Source organism: Argiope bruennichi, chromosome 1 (assembly GCF_947563725.1).
Source record: "Argiope bruennichi chromosome 1, qqArgBrue1.1, whole genome shotgun sequence".
NCBI lineage: Eukaryota > Metazoa > Arthropoda > Arachnida > Araneae > Araneidae > Argiope > Argiope bruennichi.
In genome coordinates, this window is record NC_079151.1 from 15,926,777 (window position 1) to 15,949,056 (window position 22,280).

The 22,280-nt window shown below is 30.0% G+C and overlaps 1 protein-coding gene across 3 annotated transcripts in view; it reads left to right on the forward strand.

Moving 5' to 3' along the window:
- Nucleotides 1-20,562, forward strand: part of LOC129971884 (uncharacterized) — a 50,411-nt gene extending 29,849 nt beyond the window's left edge. For all 3 annotated transcript variants that reach the window (XM_056085865.1, XM_056085862.1, XM_056085873.1), the window contains exons 3-6: nt 1,927-2,109; nt 6,766-6,905; nt 12,186-12,433; nt 17,506-20,562. In XM_056085865.1, coding sequence (XP_055941840.1) covers nt 1,927-2,109; nt 6,766-6,905; nt 12,186-12,433; nt 17,506-17,930 — 996 coding nt within the window. In that variant the 3' untranslated portion in view covers nt 17,931-20,562. The remainder of the gene's footprint in view (nt 1-1,926; nt 2,110-6,765; nt 6,906-12,185; nt 12,434-17,505) is intronic.
- The last annotated feature ends 1,718 nt before the right edge of the window (nt 20,563-22,280 follow it).

Consider the following 22,280-nt stretch of genomic DNA (forward strand, 5'->3'; position numbering starts at 1 on the left):
CTCATTTCGTAGTGTTTAATTTTTTCATTCTGTTGCGATTTGTGAATAGAATTATATTATTGACTTCTTACAAGTATAGCACGATTTCAGAAAAGATTTCAAATTGAAATTCATAAATCGTATTTTGCCCTCTGCACATAAAGGATTTTGTGCAGCAAATAATCGAATATAAAATTTCTGGAAGATATGGTTCAGATTTTTATGTTTAAAGAAACATTTGTAAAGAAAGGCACAGATTATGTCCTGAGTCCATATTCCATAAATAAGAATGTGAAGCTCCTTAAAATCTACTTTGCAAGAAACTGGTGTATGGCTGTTCGAAATAGGACGATTTTTTGAAAAAACATTTTTTTTTTCAAAATAATACTAATTTTTAAATAATTTCAGTAAAAAAAAAAATGAATATTTTTAAACACACAATCTATATTTTTTTCATATTTCAATAACAACATAAATATTAATGACGGATTTTTTTTTGTAATAATTTCAACTCATCTTTATTTTTATATTGTAATGCAGAAACTGATATTACTATGTTGGATTCCTTAAATTTGTTTCACAAAATCTCTTTGTGGTCAAAAATATTTTTGTAAGCTTTTATCCAATGTCATGATCTTTTTAATTTTTGCTTTATTACTTATACACAAGAAAATAAAATGAAGAAATATAATGTTAATCAATATAGAATAAAGAAGCATTTTTAATTATTATCGTACACAATCAACATCTTCTAAAGAAAGGTTTCTTTAGGTTTCTTTAAGAGGTGTTGACACGTTTCGACGTGGATACCACTAATTCAGAAGACAAAATTCTGATTTCGTCATCACATCATATTTCAACTGCTGCAGCAATGTACTTCACATATATAGAGGTGAACTGACTTAGTTAACAATGCTAGACCTTATTCAGGGAATTTTTGTTTAAATTTAAGAACAAAGTAATTCATCTAATGGACCATTTACTTCTTAAATCAATTGAAAGGTAGCTAACGCGAAAATGCTGTATGTCTAATGATCACATGGTCAAACCATTTTAGATTTGTCTAGGTCAACATCTTTTGTAAGAAAATACAGTTTAAATCGTTTTCAGACTGAAAATCTTTGTGAAAAAGACGAATTTTATGAAAAAAGGAAATTTGTTCCATTTAATTTATACAGTTTTTTTTTGGGCTGTTTCTTTATACTATTATTGAAAAAAAAAACTAACATAATATTTTATTTTAATATTAAATTTCAATAATTGATCACGAAGTTACAGATGAAGTTTTTTCTTACCTTATTTTATGCTTATGCGTCATATGTGACATAAAATTTAATTGGAATTTAATATTAAACTGTGCTAACATTATTAAACACCTTTCCCTCTATCATTTTTCTTTTGATAATGTTTATTTTAACTGAAATAATTGCTGGGAAATAATATCTCTAAAACAATTAACAAATGATTTCAATTGAATATCGAAATTCTTCTCAACAGTTGCTCTTCTGTAAAATGAAGGAGAAAAAACGAAAGTCATTATGCATTCTTGGGTGACACTTTGTGCATCCTATTACAGAAAAATTTAAATGATGGCTTCTTTCTGAATTAATTATTGCGTATATCAGCAATAATTAGTCTTGGAAGAATCCAGCATCAAAGAAATAGGTTAGAAGGGCTGCATAAAAAAATGACTCACATTTACAGTTTTCAAAAATAAAACTAGGATCGAAATTTAGTAATTTATCCTCGATGTATTCAATCTGCTCTCGTGTGAAAAACATTTATCTATCTAGCAACAAAGACATTACGAGATCCATCGCAAAATAGTCCTCGAAGCAGTCTTCCTTCTTCTGGATATTTATTTTTGTGAATCACTTGTGAATCAATCACAGAACCAACTGCATTTCCTGTTAGTATGTGGTAATCGAATGCTTCTTTCGTGTTTAGGTGAGCTTGCCTCCTTTGATCGAGCCGAAGCACCTGAACAAGCAGAGAGTGAATCTCAATTTGAAGTTGAATGGAGGCCAGAGCGGTAACGTCATGAAACTCAGGTACTATCTCCTCCCCGCGTCTATCGTCGAGATCTCAGCCTGCGCCACCCACCCAGGGGGACGACTCCTAGTTTTCAAGGTGAGATTCTAATAAAAATAAAAATGGAAGTAATTCAGCACGTTAATATTTTCGTGCTAATATATTTCAAAATTTTGTTGATGTCAGATTTATTTTTTATACTCAACCCTACCTAGGACCGACAATTCCATCTCAATCTCGTCGGACACTTAAGGTTTTCCTATTTATTATATTGAAATATCTAAGGTGTTTCAGTTTTCTACTAATCCGTCTGTAGAAATTTTAAAACAAAATTTATAAAAATGATTGTAATTGGTAAATATCTTTAGTAAAAAAATATTTGTTAAAAAATTTTTTTAATAAAATTTTAATTTTTTTTATGAAAGAGGTTTCAAACTGCTGCACAATATCATGAATTATTTTTGATGAAAGTATAATGTTTATTGACATTTTAAAATGATGTCTAATCCAATTCGAAAATTCCTTATTAAGTACGAGCAGATTATTTGGTCAAGCAAATCAGTGTGCATAAATTTAACATTTTTGTTGAAAAATTCATCCTGCGCATACTACATGTTCCAAAGCTAATACCCTGATTAAATTGCTTTATTTTTATTTACTACAGCGGCATGACTTATGCCAAGATCTAAAGTGTTTGACATGAGTCAGTATTAAGTAATTTGAATAATTTATAATGTTATGATAAATGCAATTACCATTACCAGTTTGCCAAGAATATAAAAAAATATTCAAGGATTTTGATATTAATATATCGAAATATTAGATATATAAAATCAAACTGTTCATGTGCAGCGTAGTATTCTATGGCTTCGTTTCCATAGAATACTACGCTGTATTCTGGGTGCTCTGTATGCTCTAGTAATTGTAATCGGTTTCATAGAACCATGTATTTTTTGGTATGTGGAATTTATTTCAACAAAATTTTTGTAATGATACCTTCAATACAAAACGATGTTTTCACTGTCTTTGCAAAGGTCATTGATTGCTCCATTCTTCTACTCTCTTCCTAAACATTTTATAAACATCTCTTTTGGTGATTATTTCCAGTATCAATTATGGCCGCGGTGGCTTAGTGGTAAGGTCTCAATTTCGGAATCGGAGAGCTTCTGATTCGAAGCCTGATTCCCCAGAAAAACCGACGCTTAAGTGCATCTGGTGCCCTTTAAATCGGTCAGGGTCAAACCTCCTCTTGCTGGTGTGGTGTGGATGTTAAGTAAGGAGGGTTCCAACTCAGGTATAGTCCTCGTCATCCGATCACGGCTCAAATTTACTAGGTCTGTCCCAAAATAACCCTAGTGTGGCTTTAAAACGGGACGTTAATGTAACAACTAAATCCAGTATGAATGTTGTTGCATGGCTTGTGAGAATTTCATCTGACAATAAGTCTGTTCTTGCTTAGAGGGCGATGTGCTTTTTCAGATTAAACCGCAGTGGAGACCTTTGTGATAGACCTGAATGTTGATTTTGCATAAGTCGGGATTTATTCAACGCGTCTATAAAAGAAATTCAAAATCCGATAAATTTATTTATGTATCCTGTTCTGTTTAAAAGTAGAATTTGAGTTTGTGTTTTAAATGATGGTCTGCACAAGTATCAGGTGGCGATAGATGATACCAGCAAGTGGTACTATGAGCAGGTTTATTGCTATTACGTTTTATCTACTGTTGTGCACTTAACTTGGAAGGTGAGAATTAGAAGACTTAAAATCTTCAGGGTGCAGAATTAATATAAATAGCAGAAACATACTTTCTACATGCATTTGAACACCTTGGAAAATAGGATATATTTCGTAAGTGTTATTTTCTTTTCAATACGGTAATTAAAAGTAGAGTTCTGTTTCAAGTGCCAATTGCTTGATGAACTTACATAAAGTTAAAAGAAACCCCCTTAAGAATGGACTAAATATTATCTAATTACATTTATCGACAAAAGGTATTCGCAGTTAGAGGACTTTCTTAAAAGGGCATGATGTACCACCTTCAAATCGCTGGTGTACAGGAAAACAATTTATTATCATTAATTTTTTTTAAAAAAAAACTGTAGTTATAGTTTCATTTCAGTATTGTTTCATTTTTTTTTTTTTCATTTCTTTACGAGGCTTCTATGAGTAGATTTTTATTTTTATTACTTTCCTTTTTTATACGGTATATCATGAAAGATGTTTTTAATAGTTGGTAAAACAAACTTTAATTGAAAAATGTTCAATATTTGCTTTCACTTTTATGTGAAATAACTGTGACTCGATTAGCAAACTGGTATACCTGGCATTTCTCGTGATGAAAATATTTTTATGTCTATTTTCTTGAAATATATTTATATAAAAAAATTGTTATTGCAAAAGAAAAGTTTTATTTAAAATTTTACCGTGCACACAAATAAATGATACATAGGAAATAGCATCATACATGCATACCTCTTACCATTCTCAATTTTATTTTTTAATTAAAAGGAGAATATCAGTTGCATCAAACGTTTTAAAATCTAATAAGTTTTAGAAGGAATGAAAAATACTAAAAATGTATTAAATTATTAAAAAATTGCTGAAAGCTATTTTTTTTCCTAAGTTATTAATAACTTTTAAAGAAAGATATGCAAAGTTATGATTAAGCACTGCATATTATAACTCAAAAACTTTAATACTATAAAAATAGCTATAATACTCTCATTTTTTTAAGAATGCTATATAATATGCATATACAATATTTTGTATGGATGGAAATATTATCTTAAATTATTAAAAAGTGAACTATTAAATTAATTATAAGGATGTTATCTCTATAATTTGTATTATTCTTCATAGTGTTTGAAGAAACTGCATTCATTTATTTGGCCTTCTGTAGGAGAAAAATTCTCTATGCTTTTTAATTTTATTTATATACATTGGTAATAAATATTAGTTTTTGTTAAAGCAAAAATCATAATTTTATAATTTTATTGCATTTTTTATTATTATATAATTTTAGTAATAAATTTATTAATAGTAATAAATAGTAGTAATATTAATAATATAAGTATAATTAACCCTTTACAAACGGAAAAGTAATTCAATGCATAATTATTCACCTAATACAAGGACTTTATTGCTCCGAAAAATAAATAGATATAATTGTTTTAAGCTGAATCTCCCTAAAAAATTAATCTACATCTTTTTACCATTCTGTAGGCGTTTTTAACAATCAAAACTGAAAAATAAATAAATAAAACGTCAAAATGATGCACCGTCTTGAATGGCGAGTGAGAGGCACCATTCGAGTGTAAGGGTTGATAGTAGCAATATTAATAGTATTAGTAGTATAATTAATAGTAAATTTATTAATAGTAAAATTTGTCTGTAGACACGAACTGAAATCTTCAAAGACCCATCAAATCAGTTATACGCATCAAGTGCAATTACGATTTCGAGATCTATTGAATTTCTTGCAAAGAAAGAAAAAAAAAAAAAAAGAAAGGTCGCTGAGTCATTATGTATCTGTGACTTCGCAAAAGATGACTTCATTAACTCCAAATTGTGGTTTCCAAACAAAAAAAAAATTTATAGAGCACATTAAACTGATCAGTAAATAAATCTGGAGGACGAGATTTGCCTTTAGTTTTCTGATGGGAGAAGTGTATTCTATCAATCCGCCGTGTGCGTGATCCTGATGCATATTAAATACCGTTATAAAGAATATTTAAACAGAAGAAGAAGAGATCATAACGTTTCTTAACATGCCAGCTGTAATTATGTAGTAAAACAAAACTCCTGTGCATATCTCGTAAGCGATCACGAGAATCTATAGTAAATATTAAATTCCTAAATGAATGAAGTTATTTTATTAAAAAAATCGAAACGGGCATGCATGTGATATTTGATTCAATACTTAAAAATGATTATTGTTTGATGTCAGGGACATGCATTTAATGTGTCAGGATTATTGTTTGTGGGACATGCACATAAAATTTGGTTAAAAATTTAAAAATGATTATTGTTTGATGTGATTACAGATTCAAATTTGGGTATCATCGAAGCTTTGTGTTTGGTTAAATCAAAGTGAGCTCTGATCCATACCAAGATTTCTCATGTTTGTATAAAAGCGAAATAATTGATATTATCTCAAGTTCATCCTTCGATATTTGATCTAAGTTTAAAATAATGTATGCATAGATTACATTCACGCTCTCAAGTACCATTGCGTGGTGAAAGAAAGGTCACGTGACGCTTGAATGTGACTGAGCGACTTAATTCGTTTCAGAAGAAGCGTAAATAGAAATTCTTTCCTAATGACTTGTAACTGTATCCTAAACCACGCTTATGCTACACGTGTCTTGTCAGACAATAGCGAGCAGTAAAGGATGTCAATTTGGAGCGTGACCAGATTCGAACACGTTGTCCCTATCTTTCGAGCCAATCCACTTGCTCTGCTTTAACCCACAAATTTGTAAGTTGATAAAGAGAAAAAAATTTTTTTTTTTAATTTTTTTTTTTAAAGAAAACAAGTAAAATGAGCTATCTTAATGTTTTAAATTTAGTGGAAAATACTATGAGATTGCTTTTTTTGTGTGTGTTTTGCCTCATTTCGAGTTTTAAAAAAACTGATTATAGAATTATCTGTATCCATATTGAAGGCGCTTCCTGGTTGAAATGTTCATTTTATATTTTATTAGTCTAAATATTTTTTCTTCCTTTGTTGAATGATGTGCTGTGCTTTTATGCAGGGCGATAAAGAGGTGACGAGCTGTCTGAAGCAACAGTGTGGGGAAGACAGCGACGAGTCGGATTCCGACGAGGATTCGTCAGCGGATTCCTCCAAGTGCTCCTGGAGCAGTAAAACCTCCCGCTGCTCCTCCTTAGTCAGGTGAGTGATTTCATTCTCAACACCTCCCAAAAGATACACATCTGGTGATGGATGAGCAGCTAAACGTTTGGCTAATACCTGGAAAAAGATCTCATAAGGGTAATGTTCTTTATGTCGTCGTTGTCTGGGTGTTTTTATATGCTCATTTTAGCTGATGGCTCATATAACTGCTTTGATTGCTTTTATAACAGTCAGCGCAGGTGTTCGCTGGTTTTCTTTAATTCCTTAATATTGCTAGCTTTACTTTGAATGAATTTTTGCTGCAAACACCAGAAATAAAAATCTTCCTTGGAAATGTGTGCTCAAAAGACAAAATGTAATGTCTTCCCTGATGTATTCTGATATGACTTTATCAAACTTTTTTTACTACAAACAAGTGACATTGCATTATTGACTATATATATATATATATATATATATATATATATATATATATATATATATATATATATATATATATATATATCAACCTTTATTATTTAGTTTTCTTGTATGGCAACATTATGTATTAGCTTCAGTTTGGAATTCCAATATTTTGAATAAAACGGAAGATATTACTTCATGTGTTTTACGAGCGTCGTATCTTGTGCAGATTAATATTATCTCTTTATTTTCTGATATAAAAGTAAAATATAAGGCGTGAGCGCTCAACATAATGGACCACTTTTCTCAAAAATCATTTGCTAGTCAATAATTTATGGACTTAAAATGACAAAAATTTTCATTCTTAAATCTGTTGTACAGTAAAATTTTAAACACGTTAATTTTTAACAAGTAAAACTGACAGAAAATTAAAATTTAAAACTTGCTATAGCCTTACCTTGTTTACTTATTTATCGCACATATAGAATACAGAAATACAATTCTTAACTCCGTTCCTTTAACGAGCTGAAATTTATATTTTTTTGTCCTGGCCATTAATTACATATTTTTGCATCAAGCAAAGCCATTTAATGTCTCAGGCAAAATGCCATGACATTTTGAAAATTTATTCTCAAATCATTTAAATTAATGCCATACTGTTAGATGTTAGTTTAAAGCGATTGCAGCTTTTTTCTGATCTATATTCTCGAGTCTTTAAGCTTTATAATTCTCTGAATACATAATTTTGCTATTTGAAGAAGAAAAGAACGCATATTTTATGAAACGATTTATATATTTGTTTTTGTAGGCTTTTGATTATGTAATTTTAAAATAAAGTAAACTTTTTGCATAAAATTAGTGCTATGTATGACATTTTCTATCATTTTTCTCCTTTTGTCTAATTATTAATAGTATGGAGTATTTTTTTTCTCTCCAAATAAATACTAATACAAATCTTTATTAATAATAAAGATGAGAATTTGTGTGTGTGTGTGTGTGTGTGTGTGTGTGTGTGTGTGTGTGTGTGTGTGTGTGTGTGTGTGTGTGTGTGTGTGTGTGTGTGTGTGTGTGTGTGTGTGTGTGTGTGTGTGTGTGTGTGTGTGTGTGTGTGTGTGTGTGTGTGTGTGTGTGTGTGTGTGTGTGTGTGTGTGTGTTATAGCTACTGAACTATACTTACCGAATTATAGCTACCGAATTCGGGATATATATACTTTGGATCATAGGAATGTGCACCTCGGAGCCATTTCTTTAAAATTTTAATTAGAATTTTATTTAATTAAAATAAGCTGAATTTTTAAGCTGTTTTTTCGCAATAATTTATGAAAAAATTATTGCATATAAATGAATTTCATGTCATTTAAAACATTAAATTATTTGCTATTAATAATTGCTAATAAATTAATGAATTAAATAATTTAATTTATTAATTTTTAAATGATGCCATTTTATTACTCTAGCTAATTTTTTCTAAATTTTAACAATTTTTTAAAAATAATTTTTTTACCTCATTTTCATTATTAGATTATATTGTTACCCTAAAAGTTGTTATCTGAATACATTTATTTATTTAATTTTCAAAAAATTATTTTCATAGGGATAAAAAAATAATTTCGCTTATATTTTAATGTTGTTTTTAAGAAATTTTTTTCATTTTATTTCATTTCTTATTTATCAAAATGTATGCTTTGTGATTAATATGGGCATTAACAGGTTCGGCAACAATTATGTGGTCACAAAAGTGTGTAATTATATGGTGAAAGAGACTGCGAGGCACTTCTTCATAATGCATGGTGCAATAATATATCTTATCTCATGATTAGTAGTCATTTTTTATCTGGTATCGAAGGAAACGACCAATTTCCTTTCATACGCTTGAAGTTATTTACTGTAACTACGCAAACCGCGATAAAAATCAACTTAGCGATAAGGAATGCTGTTTATGTGCGTTAAAATTCATATTATTTTTCTGCTTAAGGTTGTTCCTACAACACGTGAATGATGACAGATTGGCACTGAATGATTACATTCAACAACTTCCGATTTTTTAAAAATAAATTTGGCAGATATGGATTTCCATTTCAAACGACAATTCTGTAAACAATATGCTTCACTCATTTTTTTTTTTTTTACTTTCTCTTACACGTAGTATAAAAAACTATTGTAATCAACAAAAAAATCCGAACTCGAGATTTTGACAAATCTTCTCATTTTAGACCTTCTGTGTTCAAAAAACACAATTTTGGCATTATGTTTGTTTGTCCGTCTGTCTGTCACAAAGATAACTCAAAAACATTTTGGGCTATACCGATGAAATTTGATATTCTGTCTTTACACTAATAGATTTCTGTAAAATTTTTGAACAAAATCTATTCTGTCCGGCTGCTCGAATATAAGTTAACACGATAACTACAAAACGAAGAGAGCTAGATGAGTAAAATTCGGTACATATATTTCTAAATTGTAAATACCTGCCATATTTTTAGCCAAATCCAACACCGAGGCTGAATGTCTGTCGGTCTGTACTTTCAGAATCATGTAAACTCGATAGTTCAAAAAATATAATAGTTAATATCATATATAAACTATGATTATATCAATATCATACATAAAATATATCAAAAAATATAATAGTTAATTTAAATATATCAAATTTTGATTGCAATCGGTTTGATAAGTTTAGTTTGATTTAGTTATATTAAAGTCTCGTTTTTAAGCAATATTAGGTCTATTTGGGGACAGACCTATTCAAATACTACTAACCGCATACTAAAGATGATGCGCCAAAAAATAAAACTCCACAAGGTTTCAGTAAAAATACGAAATTCCCGCCAAAATTTAATATTTCGTTATTATTAGACGCCAATGCCATACAACGCTTTCTCTGGCCTACCCAAGAGCCGCAATTTTTTGTGGAGTGGGAGAGGATAGCACCTTTATTAGAGAGTATGAGATAAAGTTTTGGAAAAAACGCTGCGGCTGGGTTTTTTTTTAATTATTATTATTTATGTATTTTTAAAATTTTCTCGTATATGTAATAGGATACATTTATCATTAGAATCGTCTATTTATATTAAATATTGGACCCAGTCCACCAAAGTGTTGACAATGCTCGATCTGTCTATTTGCATGTATGTGGATGATGATACTAAACCCAAGAGCTTTGAAAATTGAAATTGGGTTATGGTCTTGACAATAATATTATTGATCGATGTCAAACTATCTATATTGTGTTAGCATGGGAAAAAGTCGAAGGAAAGAACAGTCCCCTAAGTTTTTACCAGTCCCTGTACTTTTATATTCCATTTTGAAGTAAACTTTTACATTTCTGATATTTTTTGATGATCTTGATATAAGACCTTGAATATGAGATGATTTCTGAAAGAAACAATTTAAAAATAAAATTCCTGTTAATTTATATCCATGGAAGTTGGCGGAGAAAAAGGTGAATCTATGTCTTCAGAAATCCAGACTTGTGAAACTATAAACTCATCACTTCTGAATGTCGAAGGATCTGACAAAGATATCGTGTGAACTTTTATTCTAAATGAGTATTCTTCTACAGATGTAACTTGAAATCATGACCATCTCACAGATGAAAGCAAAACATTCGATTCCTTGATTCTAATGAAAGGTGAGATTCCGTTTAAAAAGAAGAATGGAAGAAAAGTCAAAATTGATATTGTTATTGCAGCCTTTTGTTTTAACAGACTATCTTTGAAAGAGAAGTGATGAGATGGTGCATGTGCATTAGAAGCTTAGTGCAACTATATGAATGTCTCGTCTTTTTAAACACTCGGGCTATTTTGGGTCAGACCTTGCAATTTTGAACCGCTGTCAGAAGACGCGGACGATACTTGCACTCTTTTGTTTAAAATTCTACTCTTCATCATAGGATGGATCATCTGATCATTTGGCTTGGCGGATATAATAGGAGACAGACATGCTTGCATGATTGGTTAAATCGGGTTTCAAACCTGGAACTTCCGAGATCTTACCAGCAGACCACCACGGGCTCAAGCGTGTTACTAATTTTTGCTTACATATCCACACAAATAATATTGTCTCACAAAGGAAGAGTGTCAACATTTGAACTCTTTCTCAATATATTTTAATTTTACTTGTATAACTAAACAAAGATAAATATCAGATTTTTAATTGTATAATTATTTTTGTTCTCCGCTTCATTTTGTGGTAAAAATACCTTGTTCTGTTTTCCATTTCATGAGCTAAGGTTTTGATGCAAATGCAATGTTGGCAATGTTTTTGACTTAATATTATTTTTTTTTAGGTTTTCATGTTTTTGTATGAATGCTATATTTGTAATGTACGACATGTTTCTGACATATATGTAATGTTTTTGACATAATGCAGTTTTTGATATCAATACACATTATTTAGACACTACTTAAGATCAATGTTCTTTCACTCAAATTTAATGTTTCAGGAGGGAATTTTTGCTGAATGTAATCCTAACAATATTTTATTGTAACTTTAATAGGTGTTAGTTCATTCTCAAGATGTTAAACTTTTGGTTACGTTTGGTAAATTTTGTTGGAATTGGTGAGAAACCAGACTCTGATATTAAATATTGCCATTATTTCTTCTTTTATAGTCGATTGTTTTAAAAACAATGACGAATGTAAGCTGTCTTCAAAATGTTTGTTCTTTTGAAGAGCAGACTCCAAAATAGATTTTATGAGAGGAAATAGGACGCTGGAACGTGGATCATGAATTACGTGGAATCCGTTAATCCGTGAAAATCTAATTAATATTAATAATAGGCAGTTATTGTTAATTTTAATCAATTAATTACGTTAACCGTAATTTGTTTACAAACAAAAACTGTGCCAATATATCTAAAATATTGCCTGTTCCATTTTTTAGATTTTATTGTGATGATTTTTTATTCATTTTCAGTAACAGCGTGATCTCCTCGAGCGATGTACGGGAGGAGTCATCTTACATGTGCGACGATGTACACGACGTACGTCCCGTGCACGTGAACATAACTTCGGCCGACTTCTATGTGATTGTCATTCTTAATACCAATCGACACAGATCGAACGCCATCGGACTGCGCATCGTCCTCGACCGATCCCGGTACACTATCCACAAATCAGGACATACTTTTGACATGTGTAGTCTGTCCACTGCATGTACCATTGGTAAGTATTTATATAACAAGAATTTTCAGTTTCAGATTTTGTTTTCTACGGAATAGTGTAACTCTGACCAATTGGCCGGAGAAATAATAGAGTTGTAATGAAAACCGTTTCCATGAATTTGGCTATTTTTTTCTACTTCTGCTTGAAGCATTGTTAGCGAATTTGGTGTTTTGAGAAAAAAAAAAAAAAAAAAGAAAGAAAGAAACGTAACCTGGTGTCGCAAACTTAGATTCAAATCCGTCTTCTAAATTATCAACTTAAACTCGCCTAATATCGGGCAATTCTTAGGACACACTCATCATTTCGTCTCAACCAGCTGGAGGAAAGAATACAAAAATCAGATATTTGAAGAAAAGTCCATTTTTGTGTCTCTAACATCATTTCAATCAAAAAAGTCAAAAGATCTCTTTTGAATATTGAAAATTTCTCTAAGTTGAATTTAAATATTGAAGTTATAAATATTGAAATATCTCTAAGTTGAAAGTTTTTTCTATCTTTGTCTGTTTTTCGAAATGTCTTTAGCACCTTAAGACTCCTATAAAATCCTCAGATTTTAAATAATTTTACATATAAATATCATCACTATATCGTAGTGTTATTTCAAACATAATCAAGTTAGAGAATAGTGATTTCAATTGTAACAAAAATAGTGAAATAACATTTATATTCGATCCTCATTTGTAATAATGCACTTTACTGTAAATCATTGAATTGCATAATCAGTTATAAAATTTATTGTGTGACACAAGTGTTATTTGCATATTCTAGTATTTATACTACACTTCAATATAAACATTCAATAGGAAAAAATCCGTAAAAAATTGGTGAAATTTGTATTGAAGTTGTGTAAATAATAATAATGTTTCTAATACTGGTACTTATTTTTTTTTATTTTATATTTTTCGTTTTAATTTATTTTGATTTCTCAGGTTTTTGAGAATTAGAGTAAAATGTATTGCAAGAAATAAAGAAAATAAGTGGAAAAGGCTCTTAGATTATGAATTTGAAAATGAAAATTCATTGGGGAATTTTTTGAAAGTAACCGTGAAATTTAGAGCGATTAGAAATTGCATATTATATCAATAAAAATAATATTAACCTGCTTTTACGTTTTTAAAGTAAATATAGGAATAGTTGCATAAATTTAGGTAATTTATTCTAGTAAAATGGATCATGAAAAAGTAAACGTTTTATAAATGTGCATTATTTATTAATATTGCAGAGTATTTTTATTCCTAACATTTATCTCAAATGAATATCCAGCTTAAATGAATTGCTGATCGTTTTATAATTATACTTATCCAAAGGCTGGGAGAAGAGCTGTGGGGATATGGAATGATTCCTCCCCTTAAAACGCTTCAAGAAACGCTACGGCATTTTTAACAAGAATAGATTTATTTTATGCAAAAAAAGATAAACGGGACAAGTTGAAGTAGCTCTTTCGAGCTGTGAACGAAATGTTAAGTTCTTGAAGGCCAGATTATATAGTGGGTAGTGAAACAGCAGTACCCACAGGGCAGTTACTGAGAAAATGCTTTATCATAATTTGGTTATCTTTCCTAATGGGGATATAAAATAACTTTAAATGCAATAAATGTTCGTTTTCAGTATGAAACTTTTAATTACTCCCTACATTACTTTAAAATGTTATATTTGCAATATTAATAATAATTTATTACTAATATAAAATGCAGTTAAAACCTCAAATCGAAATAGGCAATTCAAAATGGATTTCTGTTTTCAATTCTTATTCCCATTTTTATCTTTCAAGTTCATAAAGATTATCGGATTTTTTTTCATCACCTATCTATGACTCTGTAAAAATGTTGCTTGGTGGTTGATGTGAAACATAAATTTCAAAAATGTAAACTTTGGAACTTTAATACAATGCGAATATAAGAATTCTGTGAGAAGCAATAAAAAGTATTATAAACGACGGAAAAATACTAAAGATTATAATTTAAAAGAGTGAAATACTGTATGATGCTCAGTGTGCCTATTCTTAACAGATAAATTAAGAACCACACTGTTTTTATAGTTATTTCCATTCAAACATTAAATAAGGAAGATACCATTTGGTCAAAATTGGTATGCACAAAATCGTTATAAAAATAAGGTTAATGGAAATAAAGTTTTGAACTTTCACATTTTTAATGTTTTGTTTGTGTTTATGTTTATTTATTTGTGTTCTCTCACTTGAAAGAATACTTCATTTACAGAATTAGAATGTGAGCTTACAAATATAAAGTTTACAAAAATACATGTAGCAATATTAAGAACTGTTAAACAGAAGATACAAAAATATAAATGAAGTTTTCTATGGACAACAATAAAAATGGAAGAAACTCCGATTACAGTTCCATTCAGATTTTCATGCATTTGAATGTAAAAATATCTACATGATATATGGACAATCAGATTGAAAGATATAACCGGAACTAGATTTAAATCAATAATTATTTTACTAAGCTACACGATTCAAAGAATTTTTGTGGAATAACTTAAACTAATGGCAAAGTAAAGCACATTTTAAATATTTTAAAATGAATACTATTTGTAATGCTGCATGTGATTGAATAGCATTTGTGTTTTGATATAAATGATAAGATTTATTTTACAATCATTCCGTCTTCATCCTGCATTGACTGTAATCCTGGTGACTCACAAAACAATTCATTATAATTATAGCTCAATTTATACCTTCCTTATAAAAGCTTCATCTTTTGTTTGTTGTTTGAGACAATTGGGACACTGTCTAATGCTTTGATTTACAAAAATAATAAATTTCAGTTTTCATTTTCTATTTATTCCTCTTTTTCTCTGTTTCTCTAATATTTGGTAGTTATTATTTCATATCAGAATGTTAATATGAAGTAAAAATTTGACAAACTGAAATTTAAAAAAAACACTCTTTGAGCTATTCTATTAAAACCTGTTAAGAAATCTCTTTATACATTTTTTTATATTTTATATTTATAAATTTGATCAAAATACTGCTGGTTGATCTGTAAATGAGTATATTCCCATAAAAGACCAAAGTTTGATTCATTTTTTTTAGCATAATCAACATAATCCATAAATAATTACATAATTTCTTATTTCTTTTATTATACAATAACTGTGATATATAAATCTGGCTTGGTTTTAGGAAAGCTTAGTTCTGGCATACCATTCATTTTTAATCGATCATTTAAAATGAATGGTAAAAGAAAATATCAGAGAACAAAAAATCAATTTTGTTAACAAGTGTCAAATTTTCTCTATATTCATAAATATATATATTTAGGCTGATGTCTTTGAATGAATCTGATGATTTTTTCTACCGTTCTTGAAAATCCTTTGATGTTTCACTGACAATTCATTTCTCGTATGTTGGTGCCAAAGGCCCCAAGATGTGATTTTAATGATCTTTTACTGTTAAAAACGTCTTCTTTATCATGTAACATGTGGAATTCTTAGATCCATTTTCTTGTTGTCCTAACTATTCATTAACAGATCTCCCACCCTATATTATTTAACTTTTAAACTCCTGATATAAAAAAAAAAACGAAAAAATTATCTCGAAACTCAATGCTCAAAATATTTATCAATTGCTGATCATTCATAATGTTTTAAAATAGAAATTGCATTCCTTTTAGTGATCATTTTTTATACATGTGGAAAGCAGTCATTTTTTCAAGTTATTAGTAATTGTGTTATCATTATGGTATTGTGTGACTACTCCGACCCGTTCAAAAGCATACGAAAAAAATCTCAATGAGCAGATCGTTGTAACAGCATTTGTTGGAACTTCTAAGGGTCGTCACCGGCCACGGTATAACCCCTCCAGTAAGAGATATGCCTCATCATCGGTAGAGAGGGTAGCCTTCCCACATCATATAAGTACCCACCAGGGCGGCGAGAACCAATCACGATTCCAGAAGTTTATCATCTCCATATCTGAGATGTTCCTCGAGGAGGAGGGGATTAGTCATTGCGGTATATACAACTTCGTTCAATGGTGGAAAATCCGGATTATAAGATATGTTTTTTTTTTAATTTTTACTTAGATATTTTCTTTTTATGTACAAAAATCCATATCTGAACTCTATGAAATTATACATGAAACTATTCTCCTTTTTCTATTTTACTCAGCGCGAATAAAATACAAAGTAACTATCGCACAGAACAGCGGAAAAATTTATTTCATTCGTTCCGTTCCTCTCTATTCTCCCAGATAACAAACCCTTGGCTTTTACCCTCATGTTTGCCATCTGTCGGCATCAAGAGAAATGTCCCCAAGTTTTATATCTGTCATTGCCGAGTTGTGTAGTCTGATTTCCTGAAGTATTACACCAATAATGATGAAAACGGGCAATGGATTATTCTAGAGCTGTTATTAAAATCTACGTCTAACGAATGGCTCAATTTTTGTAAATCAACTCATGATTTTTCTCCCGATATCCGGATCTCTGAAGATCAGATCACATTCAAAAGTCAAGAACATGACAGAAGTTCTTTAGATTATTAAACGACTGTTCTGTCACCAAATAATCAATATTTTGTGCAGAAAACTGCTAATATTAATTCATGTGATTCCCTCCCCTCCTTATCTTAAGTTGACTTTCCCTATAGACAGAAAAATATCACCCAACTTCCGTAATACGTCAAAGAATATTTAAATACTACACTCCAACTGTATTTATATAACAGATAAATCAATGACTCGATTTTCCTTTAAGGTAGAATAGAATTACGATTTTTATTGATTTAAATCTTTTACTTTGACTCTTAAAAACATTTTTGTTGTTTCATGTCACGTTTTGATTTTTTTAAAACTTTTCTTAATAAATTGATATTAGTAAGATAAAATCATTTTTTAAATCTAACTTTTTTTTTTCAGATGTCAGCCGATTTTGAGATTCTTTACTGTTATAGCATTCATTCTGTTCATTTTCCTTCTCGTGTGTCCTCCGCTAAGCATATTATTATTAATTTCGAATGTTGTTTGCATGCTCACATGAAACATTTGGCAGTATTATCCTGTTACAAATAGCCATTTCCATTTTGCTAATCGAGTTATTCCTTTCCAGGTCTTTCATTTGCCTCCAGCGACCGGGCCTTAGTATGGATTCCAGATGAACCCAACGCTGGCCGGTCTACATTCACTATTCGGTCCCAGTGCAAACCAAGGCTGGCCGTCTTCGCCATCTTGTCCGTATTTTTCCCCCTCATTGTGTTTTTAGGGGTGGCATTTGTGGTTCGGGCCGACCGTGATCGAATCATGCGTATCTACAGTTGCAGGGGCAGACTGGAACGAGAAAGACAAGAGAGATCCGACAGCAGGTTCGTGGCACCGTTACTGGACGATGCTGTGGCTGGCAGTGGCGATTTCACTCATTTCCATACAAGAGAGGCGCCACAGACACCTACGGACGAACAGCCTCCCCCCTATCATACACTTTATGATCCTCCCCCACCCTACGCGTGTGTGAAAGAAGATGAAAATAACAAGTGATGTTAGACTTCCCAATAATTTTTGAAAGTCCGTTGCTCATTACTTAGTCAAGAAATTGGAAATGGTTCCGATAACTTATCCATGTATTCCATTCCATTACAAATTGGATTTCATTGTAGTGCTGTTATTAGCCAATTGCAGCTGGTGAATGGAATACAAGACCTTGAATACGGATGGATTATCAGGAATAATAAATGATTAAATGCGACACTGGATATTCAAAATCAGAGCTTTGCCCTGGCTCTAAAACACAAGCTACTGTGCTGTAGTTCACTTTCAGCTTTTTTGGTCTGATTGTGAACTATTATTGACTATGTGCAATTTTTATGTTATTTTTGTGTGTTCAGTTATTTTCTTTGTCTACTCTAAATGCTCATTTGTGACAATCCATGTACATTTTCATCTTGAAATTCTTGTTTGTTTCCTGAATAATAATGGTTCGTGAATTGGTATTTGAAAAAAAAAAGACATCAATGTTAGAGACATTTGCATTACATCTGAATGAAAGTATTTGAACATTTGAAAATAGTTTTAATTTATTCGGCGAGGAAATACTAATCTACAGAATTCCATCACTACAAAACTATTCCAAATATATTTTTTCAATGGTATTGTATTGCCTAAATTAAAGAGAAATTAGATTTACAATTTAAGTAATTGTAAAAAAAAAGCAAAATAAGAGGAGATTGCTTTCGATTTTAACTTAAAACTTCTAACTGAAGTTAGATAAAGATTTTCTTCAATCTTTTAAAGAATTATGAAACACGATTTCGAATTTCTGAGACTCTGAAATCATCTCTTCATATGATGGTGAAACTAATTTTAATCAACACTTTGGCCTCCTTGAAGAAAATTCATATCTGTTTACATTACGGTACTTTGCGCATATTGACCACCCTAATCGGTACAGTAGTTAAATTTAAGTGAATTCATCAATATTACAAATATTAATTGATAAAGCTTTTAGAAATTACTTTACAGATTACTATTAATTGAAATATTGATTTCTTTAGTTATTAATTCAAAATTTAATATATTCTGTCTGTTTTTATAATTTTTTAAAAATAAATTGTTCTGGTGAGATGCTAAATTATTTTTATATAAGCTAGAGAAAATATTTCAAAAATTTGAAAATTCTTTTAAAAAAGTACTCTTTTTTCCCCCTTATTTTGCATGTTCTACAGAAATTAATAGCATTCTGATATCCTCTGTTAGCATCTCTCTATTTTTTTATGAAAGAAATAATGACATTTTCTGTAACGCATTTGATAACTCGTTATATGACATCTTTCCTCATTATCGAAACACCTGCAAATAACTGTTTCTACTAACAGTTATTTGCAGTAACGAAATACTACTACTACTACTACCGTACTACAGAAAAAGTAGAAATCTACTGGTGTGAGATTACAAGTAATCTTCATATCCAAGTGTATAACAGAAACTCTTCATTAAAAATCAAATTCAAAATTTTGTAGTTATAAAATGAGTTTTAATCGTTATTTTTTAATTTTGCTACTTACTTTGTTATGAACCAAGAGCCTTTAAATACTTAAATAATTAACTAAATTTTTTGAAACAAATATTTTATATTTTTTTCCTAGCATAACAATATTATGTTCAAAAAAATCAAACCAGTTGTGTTAAAATTGCATTTTTAATGTCGAAAATTAAATTTTTTTGGTAAACTTTTGAAAATTCCAGAAAATAATTTCGATAAAATTGCTATTTTTTTGTTTATTTACAACTAGTTCTGTTAGTTGTTTGTGAGTTCCGCAATTTAGAAATCCTCTAAATGCAAGCTGAGTGGCTTTAAAAAAATATTTTATACCTTATGTCAGATGTGTCTTAAAGAATATTCAGAATTGAATTTTTCGTCTGCTTTTGCATATCAATTTCAAGATTCCATAATTTTTCTTTTATTTTCCGCTCAAAGTATTTTTATGCTAAATAATAAATAAAAGTCAAAGAAATTTCTATGTTCGTCTAAAAATCAACCTATTTAAAATATATCACCGTAAAATGTTAACGTATTCAATAAAATTCGTTTTTAGAACTTATTACAAATAATAGTTATATTTCATAGTAGCAAAGTTAATTTTAACTGTCTTTAACTACAATATGCCTCGGACTTTGTGGCATTGAAAAATTTCACTCTACATTAAAAAAAAAATTTCCTTTTAGAATGAAAAAAAAAAAAAAGATTTTATTGACTGGCATCGAATAAGATAAACATTCTAGTCTTGGGATGTTCCATTCCATATTTCATGAATAATACTTTGTATAAACGATGAATGTATATAAAAATGTTGTTATTGTTCTAGTCTTGTTGACGTGTTCATGTTTCAAAAAGTTGTTTCTGGTAACTTCCGGAAAATGGAAGTTAAACTTTTAGTTCAATCTTGTGCATTGTCAATGTGTTAAATCAAAAAGTGCCATCTTTGTATAGTGTGTTAAACAATGTAATTCCTCGGAATTTGTAAGATTATATTTAATTTTAATAATCATGTGTCTTCCATTGCTTTCAAATTTCTTATGCTTAAAATTTTTAACTTTTATTAATGAATCAAATTTGATAAAATTTTTCTTTCAATATAAATAAAAGAATAAACCTGAAAACAGCTTTTTACAGACTGTTTTTTTTTCAATAAAATAATGTTGCATTTTCTTTGTTAAATACAATACGATTATCGGACAAGGACAATGTTTCAGTCTTTTGATATAAAAAGACCTCTAAAGAAATTGATACATTCTTGCTGATAATATTTATTCAGTCATCATGTGGTGACTTTTTGATTTCTTGCTTCATGTCTTATCCCAAAATAGTTTTTTTCTACTTGTACAGTACACACCCAAGTATCCGGTTCGCGGCTGTCCAGCCTAGTTTTCTTTTATCGTAATTAAATGAGGAATGCAAAGCGTAGCATTGGCTAAAAACTGTAAGTTTTGACTTAAATAGATTTGATAAGTTAATTTAAGGTTACCTTTTCATATTAGTGAAAAAAAAGGTAACAACATCTCTATTAGAGAGTACGCGAGAATGTTACGGGGGGGCGGGAGAGACCACTTTGGCTGATTTATTCGATGGTTGCACGAAAATTCAATCAGTAGAAGTACGCATATTTCTATTCAGTTTTAATTATGTAATGATGAATGATATCCCAAATATGCTTTTTGAAATAAAGCTATTTTACGGAAAACACAACAGAAATAATTTGGAATGGTGAATTTTTTTAAATGTAGTTATTCCATCATATAAAGTCTGTTATGATTGGAATGTGAGGTAAACTGTGCACATGATTAAATGTTAGTTAGTTATTAAATGTTAGTTAGTTGTTGTATATTTCCATTAACTATATGCAATTAGATGTGCATGTAACTTGCTGTTACATTTATACATGTGGTTTCGGAAAAGAATATTATTTTCTGCGCAATCATAATCAATTTTGATACAGTAAAAGTGCAGGATTAAGTGGAGTTGCATTGTATTTAATCTTTTGCATATCGTCCGCTTTTTCAATTAAAACCTTTTAAGTATTACATTGACTAAAAGTTATAGCTAGTGCTTAATTTAATCAAGAAAGACTGTAAATCTTGTATTTGCGTGTGGTACGAGGCAAAGTCTTGTCCGAGGAAGGAGAGTGTCGACATTTTGGCTTATTAGTGCATCGAATGTTCACTCGAAATGCTCAATGCATAGATAAGATTTAAAAAAATTTTGGAGTGCACAAAAGATCTGTAATATCGAATTTTATCAAAGCATCGCAAAGGGATTTTTCGACACTTAGATAATTTCTCTAAGTGGTAGATTAGGCAGTGCATCTTATGATGCTACCCTTCAGTAATAACTGGTTGACTTAATTCAGTTTCAACAAATTTTTAGATTAATCAACAGGTTAATAATTTATATAAGTTTAATTCTTTCTTGACATTGTAAAAACGAGCAACTTTTGGGTAGACCGCTTTGAAGTCTCTTAAATGTTGAAACTCTTAACGTATTTGAAATCTCTTAAATGTAGATTTTATCGTAAGAAATATATCAGTTACCAGAAGTAAGATACTGCGATTCGTTATTAACTTAGATTTGCAAATAAACACATATTTTTTTCTTTAAAAAAACTTGATTAAGTGTGCATGGATGTAATATTCGAACTCAAACGGATACTGCTTACCATGTAAATTATTTTGCGAAAAAATAAATTATTTTACTGAAGGTTTTAACGAATCGAAAAGCAATTCGAAATTCAAGAATTACGAAACAAAAATAAAGCAATGAGTACAAAGACAACGTAGAAACATGAGAAGTAATTCTTTGGGAAAAAAAGGATTCCGCGATACATCAGATGTTTA